The sequence below is a fragment of the Alosa alosa genome, chromosome 6, assembly GCF_017589495.1.
Source record: "Alosa alosa isolate M-15738 ecotype Scorff River chromosome 6, AALO_Geno_1.1, whole genome shotgun sequence".
Taxonomy (NCBI): domain Eukaryota; kingdom Metazoa; phylum Chordata; class Actinopteri; order Clupeiformes; family Clupeidae; genus Alosa; species Alosa alosa.
The window spans coordinates 27094890-27109467 of record NC_063194.1 but is presented as its reverse complement, the minus strand read 5'-3'; the positions used below and the strand labels follow the sequence as shown (position 1 = coordinate 27109467).

The 14578-nt window shown below is 40.5% G+C and overlaps 1 protein-coding gene across 2 annotated transcripts in view; it reads right to left on the bottom strand.

Moving 5' to 3' along the window:
- Positions 1-14578, bottom strand: part of LOC125296671 (collagen alpha-1(XI) chain-like) — a 131771-nt gene that overhangs the window by 103416 nt on the left and 13777 nt on the right. For both annotated transcript variants that reach the window (XM_048246710.1, XM_048246711.1), the window contains exons 2-4: positions 3800-3964; positions 2820-3033; positions 1217-1379 (exon numbers count right to left, since the gene is read on the bottom strand). In XM_048246710.1, coding sequence (XP_048102667.1) covers positions 1217-1379; positions 2820-3033; positions 3800-3964 — 542 coding nt within the window. The remainder of the gene's footprint in view (positions 1-1216; positions 1380-2819; positions 3034-3799; positions 3965-14578) is intronic.

The window sequence follows — 14578 nt, the reverse complement described above, 5'->3', positions numbered from 1 at the left end:
GATGGCTTGCCATATCTGATGTTTAGCCATTAAACGTTAAAACTGCTTGCCATGGATGCACACACTCTGCCAGATCATGGAGCGATGACAAGTAGCCTAATCGAACGTTCCTCTGCTTTCAAGTTTATCCAGTGTGTTCCCAAATGCTTCATTAAATTGGATGTGTTCCCCCTTAACACACAATAGTTTTTAAACATGTTACTTATGCCGGTGTTGGAGTGTTTTGATTCACAGTTCTAGACTAGTAGGCATTTTAAGATGTGCTAACATTACCTCCTGTCAAAGCCGCTTAATTATGTGCGGTGATGATTCTGTTGCCCCTTTGTTGCCTCGTGACAATAGAAAGCTGTACAAGTAGAGGCTACAGTTTGGAGGAACAGGTGAGTGTCACATAGCGGCATGTTCCTGGGAAATGTAGTTTACTTAATTAGCCCCAGAGTCAGAGGGTACGTGGAACCTGATTTAGAGATGACAGAAAAGAGTACCGGCAAGAACTGCCGGTACGCAAGGAAAAGTGCAGGTACGCTTAAGAGTCAAATGTAGAAGTGCAGGCACTGTGTACCGGTAAGTACCGGCCCACTTCGAGCACTGGTTGTATACACAATGTCGTGTACAAGCAGATTCCTTCAAATGCACTGACTGTCAAAATACATACATACAATGCTTGCTGTTAAAAGGACAGATGTCACTCTCATTAGTATACAAAATGTTACGCTTAAAACACACCCATGACTGATTAAGAAAGGGGGGGGGGGGTGTTGAAATTTGTTCTCTGCATTTTACCCAATTCATACACACACACACACTTGGAGCAGTGAGCTGGAATCCCACACACAGTAGGAGTACACCTACACATCCGGGAGCAGTGGGCTGGGATCCCACACACAGTAGGAGTACACCTACACATCCGGGAGCAGTGGGCTGGGATCCCACACACAGTAGGAGTACACCTACACATCCGGAGCAGTGGGCAGCCCTTAATATGGCACCCGGGAAGCAGTTGGGGGTTAGGTGCCTTGCTCAAGGGCACCTCATCCGTGGATGTGGATGTGGATGTGGGAGAGCTGTTTCGGATGTCAGGGATTGAACCGGCCACCCTTTGGTCACAAGTCCGATTCCCTAACCAGTAGGCAACGGATGCCCTAAACTTTGTGTCTCTGACCAAGCGTTTCCGATTACTAAAATAGAGCCCAATAAGTGTCTCAATCTCTCTTACCTCATACACATTGTCATCAAGGATTCTGGTGCCGAACACCACAATTCCATCTGTACTGATAATGGCATGGTCACTTCTGTCCAGGGATTTGGATATCTTCTTTTTGCAGTCTACAATCATGGTCACAATATTCTTCTCCACACTGAGGGCTACACGGTGCCATCTGAAAGGATATGGTTAAAAACGAAGTGGTCTTTAGTTCACATTAAACATGAATATTGTAAAAAAAAAAGTTAAACAAATGTCATTCTTAGAACAACAAACTTGCAGGGCTCCAGCCTAACTTTTTTATTTAGGTGCACCAGCACAAAATTTAGGTGCACCCAAATTTTTCACCGCGGTGTGGTATAAATTTATCACTATGGTTTGTAGACATCATGAGGAAAGAACGAGTTTGAAACTGTAAAGCATGTATTTATATTACCTCAACCATATTCAAGTAACACACTGAAGTTATTCCTAACTAACATACTTTTATAACATTTTAAATAACAAGTTTAACTTATATATATACTGAAGCTATTCTACCAGAATTCCCCCAATGTGCGCTCTGTATCCCTATGTCTCTCTTTGTTGCTTTGTGTCTTACTGTAGATGGGCAAAGCCTGTTTGAAAAAAGCATGCTTGGCCTTGCAGCTGCCGAGATAAAGACGTCATCGGAACGGTGTAAACCTCTGAACTTGTGTTACAGTGAAAGGTTTGTACCCTTGGCAGCAATAGTGCTGACTTGCAAAGATAAGACCGAACAACGATCCTTTCATAACGCCACCTGTGGGTTCGAAGTTGCCAAATGAATCTTTGGTCGTGACCGTTCCACATAGACTGTGCATTATACTTATTTATACTGGACTTTTGTGCGCTTTTATTTCTCAAACATATGGATCTATAACCTACGACTTCAGTGTACTTCTTAACATCGAAATCCAACACTTTATACCATCTTCCTGTGATTTTACCTGATTGTTCAAGTTGGCCGAGAGAGATTCTCCCGGATTTGAATCCAAACAACGAGCAATCACGGAGATGCTGGAGGAAGGAACATACATCGAGGAAAACAGGCCAGAGTGCGAAACAAATTACGAACTAGAGCACATCGTCCACCTGGCAGCTTTAGCTGTTGGATGCAGCAATTGAGCTAAACCAGGTGTTTTCATTTGTTTTCTTACCGACAGTACTGGGTGACCTCGAGAAACGGAGATCTATTTGAAATTGTCAGAATTCCCCTTTAAAGTCCCTTTAACAATTTCAATTCCGGATTTGGTATTGCTATTGGTTCCAATCCTGCACTTAAAAAAAGAAGCTATGAGGAAATCTACAGGATTTGAGTTGTCTTGAGCACAGCCACATGGCACTCTTCCATTACCTTGCATTGTATTTAACACAGCAGCACACCTGATCCAACATGGTTTTACAAGAGAGTGACGCTAGCTGGTTTGTATACTAACTTTAGTGGATATCTGCACAACACACAGCATAGGCATTTTTGACATTTCATCAAAAAGGTTTTTTTTTGGATATACATAAGTTGAACAATTCAGTCATTTGATTTAAATGATATCCATAAATAATCAATCTAATAAAAAAAATATGTAGCACTACTTACTTTCCATCAGCCAAGTTGATTCCACGGAATAAGGGGTAATCCTCAGCTGCAGGTTTCCCATGCTGGTCTTCATACAGGAAAACTGGGGAGCGCCCAACTTCCACACCCATCTGCTGAATGCCATGTTCATTGTAAATTGAGAGCAAGAAAGACTGCACCCCAGCATTAGGCTTGATGGTCATGAGAATGGAGAAGTCCTGGGGAAACTCCTCTCCTGAAAGATATGCACAACGTATCACAATTTAGGGCTATAACACAAGACATAATACATTTTAAAAAAACACATTCAATCTTTTTCTTCATATCCACTTACAACTTATTTTGATAAATTCCTCACTCTCTCTTTCACAGGACATCAGACTGCATATCTCGGTTGAGATTGACAGTGGGTCTGGAAAGGCTTCATTGACTTACAACTTCCAGGGGCATAATCAGGAGTGAAATTAAACTTAAATTGGTGCATTTAACTCTCACCAAATCGTTTGAGAAGTGCTGCAATCAAATCTTTTTTATAAATTAGGGATTTAAATATAATTGTTTACTCAATTACAAAAGAAAATACACATCCATATCGGTTTTACCCTGTCGCCATCAGTGCAGCCACTGGTTGTGTTGAATGCACTGCTCTATCGGTCATATAAAGCCTGACAATGCTGGATAAGTGATTGTGATTGGGGCCTGGGTTTTTGGAACATTGGAAATGGGTGTCAATGGCCTCCTTGCCAGACTGACCTGCAGAGCAAATTCAAATTTGCTAATAGGTTCACCTTGGTTTTCCCAGGCTAGGGAAGTACATCAATACACAAGAATACTTGGCCCTTATACTGTAATATAATTGACATATGTAAGTCGCTTTGGATAAAAGGGTCTGATAAATTGATAAATGTAAATAAAATGTTATACCAAGGAGTTTGACTAATGCGTAAATGTATATTTGAGAAAAACGTTAGTCTAATATGTATGTGTTGAAGGATTATCACCTGGGAAAAAGTGCTTGGTGGGAGTGCTGAGCTGGGCCTCTTTGTCCACTCTGAAAGCAATGTCTGGTTTGGATCCTCTTCGGAGGGTGCAAAACCCTGGTACTTTTGTCACTCCATCTGGAGTGTTGTGAAAGTCAAACAACTTGAGCACATCCACTGGTCCAGCTGTGGGAATATAGGACACCATTTGTTAGTACATAATTGTCTTTAACATTTGTCAAAACATTGTCATCCTTACCACTGCATTTAGCCTTGTCATTTAGACCTACTGAATACCAAAACATGTACACATATTTTTTTTACTTATTTTATATTTAGTTTTCCCAACCTAGTTCCTAACTCCAAACAGCTATCACCCATCCAACCTCACGCCGTTGTGTAACGTCATAGCTGGTAGTGTAGTGGGCTAGCGGACAGTAGCCTGAAAGTTGTGGGTTCAAATCCTGGCTTTACAGGTGTGCCCTTGAGCAAGGCAGTTAACCCCAAGTTGCTCCAGGGACAATGTAATCCCTATAGTTGACATGTAAGTCACTTGGGTAATAGACAGGAAATTACAGTATTGCTACCCACATCAAGAAGCTCAATGCTGAACTGACCAGGGTCAAGACCAAAAGTGGTCTGATAATGCATTAGCTGAACTGTAGGACTGATTTCTGAAACCAACATGGAGGTCTTTAGGGCGACAAAATAAACATACACTTTAAGCTATGTAAATGTCCCACAACTTCGATATTTTACATATCCTAAATGGTCGTTACTTGACATCAGAAGTAGCCTAATCGCTACCTGTAGTAGATGCGAGGAGTCAACAGCAGTAGCCTGTATGAAGCATTGATATCAGACGAGTGGTAAAAAAAGTTAAGCGAATAATAAGCTGGACATAAATTACATTTTGGACATGGTACGCTGCCATTTCGCGGGGCATCAGACATGGTAATATGTAAAATGCGTGACTTTCATACAAATCGGCCATAATGATATGCTGTTAACTTTTCCAAAATAGCGATTTTTGAAAACTTCCCTGTGAAAAATAGGACCTTCAATATATGGCCACAAGAGTGAATGCAACATAAAACAATTATCATTTTTAATTTTAGAATCCTTATTAATGGCAAAGTTTTTCATTAATGAGTCTCTCAGTGTGCTTGTTTTTCCGTGGTGAGCAGTGTATGTTGGGTATTTCTGTAAATGTAAATTTCTGTCACTGTAAATGTTAGTTTAAACACTCAAACTTTTCAGGCAGGCCAATCGCTAGCATTTCCGGACATTGCATTTCATTGTAAGCCTAGCCAGGCAGCTAGGCTACATGCTGCAACACAGGTATATTATGTCTTAGTGACATTGTTGTTTCTATGAACATGAATTGTTTATAGGCAACATCAACTTAACCGAGGCATAAAGTCCCCTGTATATCTTCATTAAATACTTAAACTTTTGAACTAGCTGATAGCCCAATTAGCTCGCTTGCCACCACTGGCTAGACACTGCAGTCAAACGGTTAACGGTTTTGGCCGTCCACACCCCTGAGGCAACATTTTACTGGCTGAAATTCACACAGTGTTTCGCTGTGTGGAAACCTACCGTTATGGCACAAAAAGGCTTATTGTGTGGTTATGCTACATGACAGAGATACAATATACCCACCATTCTAATCAGGAGACAGCCCTTACAAATGGCATAAATATAATTAATACGTTTAGGGAAAACACACATCATTTTTTAAAAAATAAGTCACCTTTTGTTGTTTTGTCTGTTTTGTTATGATACATTTATTACCCCTTTGCAAACCACACAAAACATTCCGTGCCCTCGTGACACAAAAGGCTTATTGTGTGGCCATGCTACATGGCAGAGATAATATACCACTCATTGTAATCAGGAGAACTAGTCCTTTAAAATGTTATACATCATAGTTAATAAGTTTGAGTGTAACACACCTTGTTTTTAAACAAAACTGTACCACAAAAATATCTTTTTGTCAAGATAAATCTTATTTTTTACCTAATTTATATTACAGATATAGTGTATGAGAGATAGACAACTTTGTGTTTTCCTTTGAGAAAAAAACAAAATCAATTTATCACCTTTGGTTCAGAAGTCATGATCAATTTACTTGTAACTGCAAGTCGCAGTAATGAGTAGAATGTTTTCATTCCCAGAAACAGCAGCACCTCGGATTGGGAGCCCAGGCTGCTAGCTTTCATGCCAGTACTGCTCGTGAGGCATTGGGGAGTAATTGGGGTTTACTAACATTCCACACACACAGCTATGCTATCTGAAGCTGTAACTTACTACTGCCTCGTATTAAGTTGTTTTACATCCACTGGGTAAAACAGACATAGTTATATATCCATAGAGATCATTTCCATGTTGGACAACATGTGTGATTACATGTTAAAGAGGTCTATTTGACATAAGTCTTACCTACCCCATTGACTTTCTATCTGTACAGTAGCCGCCATTACCGTGATTCCCACAATTCTTAGCGATTTTACGACACAATCCCGACCTCTATTTCATTAAATAATCAAGAACAACAGCTTCCCCTTAGCAAAAAAGAGATCCAAAAGAGAATTGGGATACTCTCACATAAATGCGCAAAACTAAAGGGAAGGGAGAAGAGGAAACTTACCCATGTCTTTCCAAATCAGAAAGTATGGCTGACTAAGGCCTAAGGTGAGTCAGTGCTACATGTAAACTCGGAGAACACCCTTGATTGTGGACTGTTTAAACCAGTGGTCCCCAAACTTTTTCTTCCGAGGGCCAGCTCACTATGACTGGCTCTAAGAGAGGGCCAGAGACTCGGACTATATCAGTAACCATAAATAGCTTAGTGCTGTGAAGAACAGCAGTCTACCTTACCAATCATGCTATAATCAGTGTAAAATGTAGCTCAAATGAAATAATACTAATAAAAAGACTTTAGCATTCCCAAAAGTGTTAGCAGGGAGTCCCAAAAGTATATTTTGAACTCTGAACTCTGTGTCTTTGCATACACAGCTCAAGTTGTGAACAAGCAATATCCTACAAATAATTTAAAGTTCTCAAACTATGAGAGTTTTATGAAGTGCTGGTGAGAACTTTGTGAACCTGATGAGAACTTTGTGAACTCTGTATGAACATTTGAACGAGTGAATAAAAAATAGAAATAATTATCCCAGAAAGTCCCAGAAATATGACTTGAATAGAATTAAGTTAGTTATTAACAATTAATTGATAAACTTTTAGAATACTTCTGCAGTCAGCATAGGCCTCTTGCATTGTTTGCAGGTAGGCCTACTTCATTCCGTTTTCTATGGCAAACGCGAAACAGCGCCAAAACAACTAGCAGTGGACAAAAAGAGTATTACATGTGTACTGTTAAGACACGCCATAGAGAATGAATGGGGGAAATTACGGAGGTTATAGTTTGACGATGTCGTACTCCTATGCTATATACCACGGACATGTTTTGGGGGGCCACCCAAAATGAGGTTGCGGGCCGTAGTTTGGGGACCACTGGTTTAAACCAATATGTTCACACATGGCTAAATTAGAAAGGAGGAGAAGTTGAGAAGGAGTTTCTTTCCCCAAGTCATCTGCATCCTGAACACCAAATCAACAACTTGATGTCTCAAAATTTTCTTCAGCTGAAAAAAGAAAAAACTGAAGTAGTTTAATTTGGTAAAAAAAGAAGGAAAGACTTGCCACTCTCCTTGACACAAAAGGGCTCAACAGGATACTGTTAAAAATCTTTTGGTGTATTAATTGACAGTGATCTAAATATCAACAGTCACATGAAAGCAATAACTAAATCAGCTTTTTACCACCTCAAAAACATTGACAGTGCCAGCATTACCTTCTCTGGTCACAACATTTCCTCTTCCCCCATCAATCACCAATCTTGGTGTTAGATTTGACCACCATCTCACCTTTGAAATCCATATCAAACACCTCTGTAAGATTTCTTTCCATCACCTCAAAAACATTGGTAAACTCCGTCCAACTCTGACTTTCTCTGATGCCGAAAAGCTGGTACATGCCTTTGTCTCCTCCAGACTGGACTACTGCAACACACTTCTCATCGGGAGCAAGGGCCTTCAGAAGCTGCAATACATTTAAAACTCTGCCGCTGGGATCCTGATGAGAGTGCAGAAATACGAACACATCACCCCAATTCTTCACTCACTCCACTGGATTGAATAAGGTCTCCCTTCTCACCCACCAGTCTATCAACGGCAATGCCCCCCCACACACCTTAAAGAGCTCGTCACCCCACTACACTCAACATGATCCCTCCGTTCCACTCAAACAAACCTCCACAACTCCAAGACCAAACTCAAAACAATGGGCGATCAAGCCTTCTTCTCCGCCGACCCTCGTCTTTGGAATGCCCTCCCAGACATTTTGAGGGCTCCACAGTCTACGCATTTTAGGCAACGTGCACCAGGAGGTACATACTTTTTAACACCCCGTGGGGGGCATTTCTAAAAAAAAATCCAAATCAAGTTACGATTGATTAAAAGTCCTATCTGTTATCAGTCTGTAGGTCATATGACTTGGCTCAGGTTGTTTGTCATTATGTAGTTAGCTCGGTCAGAAATCAAAATGGCCGCCAGCGGTAGCGCATGCTAACCAAGTGGTGAGTAATTACATATAAATCATAGTTATTTTCAATAAATCAATTTTCAAAAAAAAATCCCAGCGGCATATTAACTTATGTAACTGATTATGACTATTGTCTAAATATATTGATAAAGAAAAAAAAGCCTAACTGTGTTTGTGGAGTTAGTTTAGTAACTTTAAAATGTATGTATCCCTCAAGATACATTGCCAGATTAGGGTATAAAATTTGGTCAATGGGTATTCTCTGTAGTATTGAAAATGTAGTCTCAAACAGGAAGATATGCTAATATACACTGCAAAAAGAGATGTTATCATGTACAGGTATGTACATTATGACAGTACAACCATATATTGCCCTTCAGGGTATCACAGTTAGCTCATTTTATGGCAACAGAAAGATGAATAGAAGAGCGAGCGAATGAGCGTGATAGGAGATCCCTGAACACTCTTCAGGCATAGGCACTAGTGATGAAGATGAGGATAATCAGGTAGAATTGAGATCCCTGAACACTCTTCAGGCATAGGCACTAGTGATGAAGATGAGGATAATCAGACAGAATTGAGATCCCTGAACACTCTTCAGGCATAGGCACTAGTGATGAAGATGAGGGATAATCAGACAGAATAATCCCTGAGACTCTTCAGAATTGAGAAGATCCCAGAATGAGATCCTGAAGACTCTTCAGGCATAGGCACTAGTGATGAAGATGAGGATGATCAGACAGAATTGAGATCCCTGAACACTCTTCAGGCATAGGCACTAGTGATGAAGATGAGGATAATCAGACAGAATTGAGATCCCTGAACACTCTTCATGATGAAGATGAGGATAATCAGACAGAATTGAGATCCCTGAACACTCTTCAGGCATAGGCACTAGTGATGAAGATGAGGATAATCAGACAGAATTGAGATCCCTGAACACTCTTCAGGCATAGGCACTAGTGATGAAGATGAGGATAATCAGACAGAATTGAGATCCCTGAAGACTCTTCAGGCATAGGCACTAGTGATGAAGATGAGGATGATCAGACAGAATTGAGATCCCTGAACACTCTTCAGGCATAGGCACTAGTGATGAAGATGAGGATAATCAGACAGAATTGAGATCCCTGAACACTCTTCAGGCATAGGCACTAGTGATGAAGATGAGGATAATCAGACAGAATTGAGATCCCAAGACTCTTCAGGCATAGGCACTAGTGATGAAGATGAGGGATAATCAGACAGAATTGAGATCCCTGAACACTCTTCAGGCATAGGCACTAGTGATGAAGATGAGGATAATCAGACAGAATTGAGATCCCTGAACACTCTTCAGGCATAGGCACTAGTGATGAAGATGAGGATAATCAGACAGAATTGAGATCCCTGAACACTCTTCAGGCATAGACACTAGTGATGAAGATGAGGATAATCAGACAGAATTGAGATCCCTGAACACTCTTCAGGCATAGGCACTAGTGATGAAGATGAGGATGATCAGACAGAATTGAGAGTTAGAACTAGAGACTGTGAATAGTTCTGCTGGGGATGAGGAGGAGGAGGAAGAAGAGGCAATGGAACAAATGCCTAAAAAAGCAAAGAAATTTAGGTGACAGTGTTTAAATTGAGGGACATTTGGCCATATTTACTGAAGTGAGCAGGCCAACCCGCTTAACCAATGAGCAGTCCCTTATAGAACTCAACAGTCACCACCTACCACCCTAAGGAGTCAGGTACTGGATGTAAGTTCCCCATTCCCCATCGTGATCGTGCAACATTTAATTTTGTGCAAAACAAAAACTAATGGAAAAACAACAAAAATACATTATATCATACATTTGTATACAGTATGTATACATTTAATTTCCAATCAAAGGAACTACTAATCCCATGATCAGCTATTGCGAATAATGCATTTTCCAATGTTTGCCAACCTAATGATAGTTTTAAACACTTAATTTTGACTGTAAGACAAGATGACTTAATCCACAGTTTACATTAAGCCATTTCCATTGGTTGATCAGGCCGTAGCTGATTTTAACCTTAGACTGTATAAAAAAGGTTTTAAGTCTACATTGGATGGTTACAATTGTATGACTTATAATCCAGTTCTCAAAGGAGAATGTGAATTAGATTGTTACTTCCGGAACCTCAGTGGGCTGTGACTGTTAAGGTCTTGGTATGGATGGCTCCCTGCAAAGTTCCCTTGTTATACACATAGATAACACTGTTTGAGTATGTACAGGCTTTATTTTGCTGCCATTTTGGTAAATCAAAAAGAAAAGCCAGATGAATGTACACAAATACTGACAAATTGTCAAGTTATCTCATTTAATAACTTTGTGTGTACTTTAAGTTTAAGCACCCGTCAACTGCAAAAGCCCGTAAATTCAGAACATCCGATGAGATGTCATCTCCATACTATATAGTAGAATTTGATAAAAAATAATATGAAATCCATTTTAAAAATAGTATTTATGACATAAATGATCAAGGAAAGCAAGATTTTATCAGTTATATGTATCAAATGAGAAATGGAAAAGTTCACTATTTAGTTTTTTTTTTGTACCTTAATAGGGCAACGTATCCCAGGAGATACAACTCATAAAATCCAAAATATCCAAAATATTTCAAAAATGAATGTGGAAATGTTTTCCTTGCAAATGAGACAGAATGTAACTATTTTTTCCCTCTTGCCTGTTTAAGGGTTAAAATGTGGTCTTAAAACATTTTTTATGATGATTTTTAATTATTTTGACCAGCTGCTGATTTTCACCGCTGCCTTTTTTAAAAATATTTTTTAAATTTAAATTTAAATTTATTCATTTAGCAGACACTGTAGCCCAAAGTGACTTACATACTGTATGCATGTCAACTATATTATTGAAACCACAACTTTCAGGCTACTGCACGCTTGCCCAGCTACACTACCACCACATCATTTATCTTCCAAATGTGTTTTTCTTTTCTTTTATTGTTTTAACTGCATTTTTTTCATTCTGTAGCACTAAGAGATTCCTTGTCAATGTAAAGTGTGTTATAATAAAATGTGCTGCAGATCCCCAGTGTGACAGTGTTTGGCCCATTGCAATTGATTTTGTTATTGTTTAATTTGTATTTACATTTGCTTTCATTGTACCACTGACAGGAGGCCCTAATCAGTGTTTGCAGCCCTGCTGTGAGAATATTGGTTTATGTTCTTGTATTTTCTGTTTGCTCTATGCTTTTGTATGACCCATCACTAGTCCCTATCCTAGCATCCCTACACTGGCTGCCTGTTAAAAGTCGCATTGACTTCAAAATATTACTTCTAACATACAAAGCCATAAATGGCCGGGCACCAGAATATATTAAAGATCTCCTAGTCCCATATAACCCATCCAGACCGCTACGATCACAGAATACTTCTTGTAATTCTAAGAATCTCAAAAACTACAGTAGATAGCAGAGCTTTCTGCTATCGCGCACCCCTCCTCTGGAATAATCTCCCTCCCTCAATTTGATTAGCAGACACCCTCCCTATTTTTAAGTCTAGACTTAAAACATACCTCTTTACTGCCTCCCATAGTTAGGTATGGTGCAACTTCACCCACCTCAGGGATTTTTGGAATGGACAACCCTGCTGTGTCCTCATGTGACTGGCACGATGGTGATGGTTGCGTGCGATGGTGGTCACTGACCATACCTGCGCTGATGTTGACTACCCTTCACCATGCCTTAGTTATGCTGCTATAGCATAGTGCTGTCATTGACTTTTCATGTGTCACGCCATACAACCCCCCCTCTCTTCTCTCTCTCTCAACTCTCCCTCTCTTGCCTATTCTCACTATGGTATACTGCAACAATATATAGTACAATTGATTTACTTATTGACATTAACCATTTTGATTTTCAGTAATACTAACCCACTCTACATTTCTCTTTCTTCCCCCTTACCTCACTTGTGAGGTATACCATCACCAGTCATCAGCCATCCGTGTGTTTGGCCCTTATCTCACCTGAAGTCCAATCCCTACGACTGCCCTATCATCGCCTATTACTGTCCCCCTACCTGGATTCCTGGTCCGCACAGCCTAGCGACCCACCACCTGCGCTATGACAACTTTGCCCGGATTCCTGGCCCGTACTGCCGGCCCACCACTTGCCATATGACAAATCCTAATCCCCTGGACAATTCCATTTCTTTCTGACACTAAATTAGGATTAATGCATTATCATATTGGATATGTAACCATCCCACCTCTTGTAACATTCACCTCAGGTGGCTTTAAACACAATGTTCTATTCTCTACACCTGACTAACGTATGCATTTGTCATGTATACAGACCTTACTGTCCTGTATCTGACCCTAGGCAGATGGGTCAGGCCCTTGAGTCGTGGATCTGCTCGAGGTTTTCTCCTACAGTATCTCCATTTCTAGGGAGTTTTTCCTCGCCCCTCTTACCCATGAGCCTTCTTTTCTTTTTTTTTTCTCTCTGATTGTCTAACACTCTGTAAAGCGCCATGAGACATGTGTAATGATTTGGTGCTCTATAAGTACAATTAAATTGAAATTGAAATAGCCAGAGTCCTTTTTATAGCTATTGATATCTAGTGCTGGGGCCAGCAAGTACTGTATTTTGTGTTTGTTACCATTTTGGCTGCATCTGTGTGTGAGTGTGGCCCCACTAACCCAGTGTCTCAGCCCTTCCTCAGTTTCTTAAGAGCTGAGGGCCCAAGGTGGAGGTGCAGTGACCCTTGTAGTGGTGAGATACCCCTTGTGTACCATGTCTACTTCCTTTCACTGGCTGTGAGTTTGTTTTGCCGTTGTGTTGATGAGTGATAAAGCATGTGTGAGTGAGTGACCCCCTGGAGACTCGCTGAACTCTCACCAGTAAGCCTCAGCCCTGTATCCTATCCCCCTTTCTCTCCTGTCTTAGTGTACTTGTGCACACACATGTGCGTGTGTACATGTACATGTGTTAGTTTGACGTGTGTGTATATATTGTCTGTGTACATGGTGTTAATAAAAGCTTGATTTCTTTTATGGAACCATGTCTCCTACTGTTTTAGTTTACGAGCCTGAGTGCCTTATTGGGTTAAGGTTATTGATGTGTGAACTATGTCTTTGGGTGCAAGTTGGGTGCAGCTTAGTCAGCTTATGTGTACAGGTGAAGGCTTAAAAACCTATACCACTTGCCACAATGCACTCCATTACACCTTTGATTACCGAGATTGGTACAGTAGGTGGTGTTGTGGACCTCTGTCTCCACACAGCCCTTAAACATCAGCCTGATCCTTAACATTGATAAGATCACGGAGCTAATCCTAGCTACCCCTCTGCAACCTCTGTGGTTTAAGGGCAAGGAAGTGGACCGTGTTGACATCTCCAACAACTTGCACTGATCAGCAAACCATCAACCACTGTCAAGAAGGCTTTGCAACCACTCTACTTCATCAGGGGACTCATGTACAAAGCTTCCGTACGCACAAAAATGTTGTGTACGCCATCTTTCACGCTCTCGGTCGGATGTATCAAGAGTAAATGAGCATGAGAATGCGGGTTCCTCCCGGGTTTCTCCACGCCAACTATATGTGTGGTGAATGCACATTTCCAATGTGTATCGCCAGTTGGCGACACGTAGAGGCAAGGCAGCGCAACAACATTAGTTGATCACGAGTCTAGGCCTTTATTTGCACAGTATTGTGAAATGTCGGTTATTCGAAGCAGGCCTATGTTTCTAGATAAATGGGCATGCAACATGTGCAAATACTACTAAGCTATGCAACAGCCTACATCTATAATGTCAACTGTAGTCTTATCAGAGGATATCAAGAATTAAAAGTGAATGTGAAACCTATTTACTGTAGAAACAGCCTTATATTTAGTTCCACAATTGTTGATGAATGGCTTATCAAACATTTCAGATTTTGAAAAGCTTTCCTCGAAACCTGTGATGAATGGGGTCAGCTTCACGCATTTGCCCATGCCATTGGCCAGGTGTTTTCACTTCATATCTCCAATAGTTTTCATTCAAAAGTATACATATATGGGAAAGGATCATCCAAGTGAATAGCTATAGCCCAGTGGTGTAGTGTAGTTAGCTGTAGTGGGTATACTGATATGTAGTATAGTTAACTGTAGTGGGTATACTGTGATCAACCCCAAATGTTAATACCTATCCTTGCCTATTTTAAGTGAGGATACT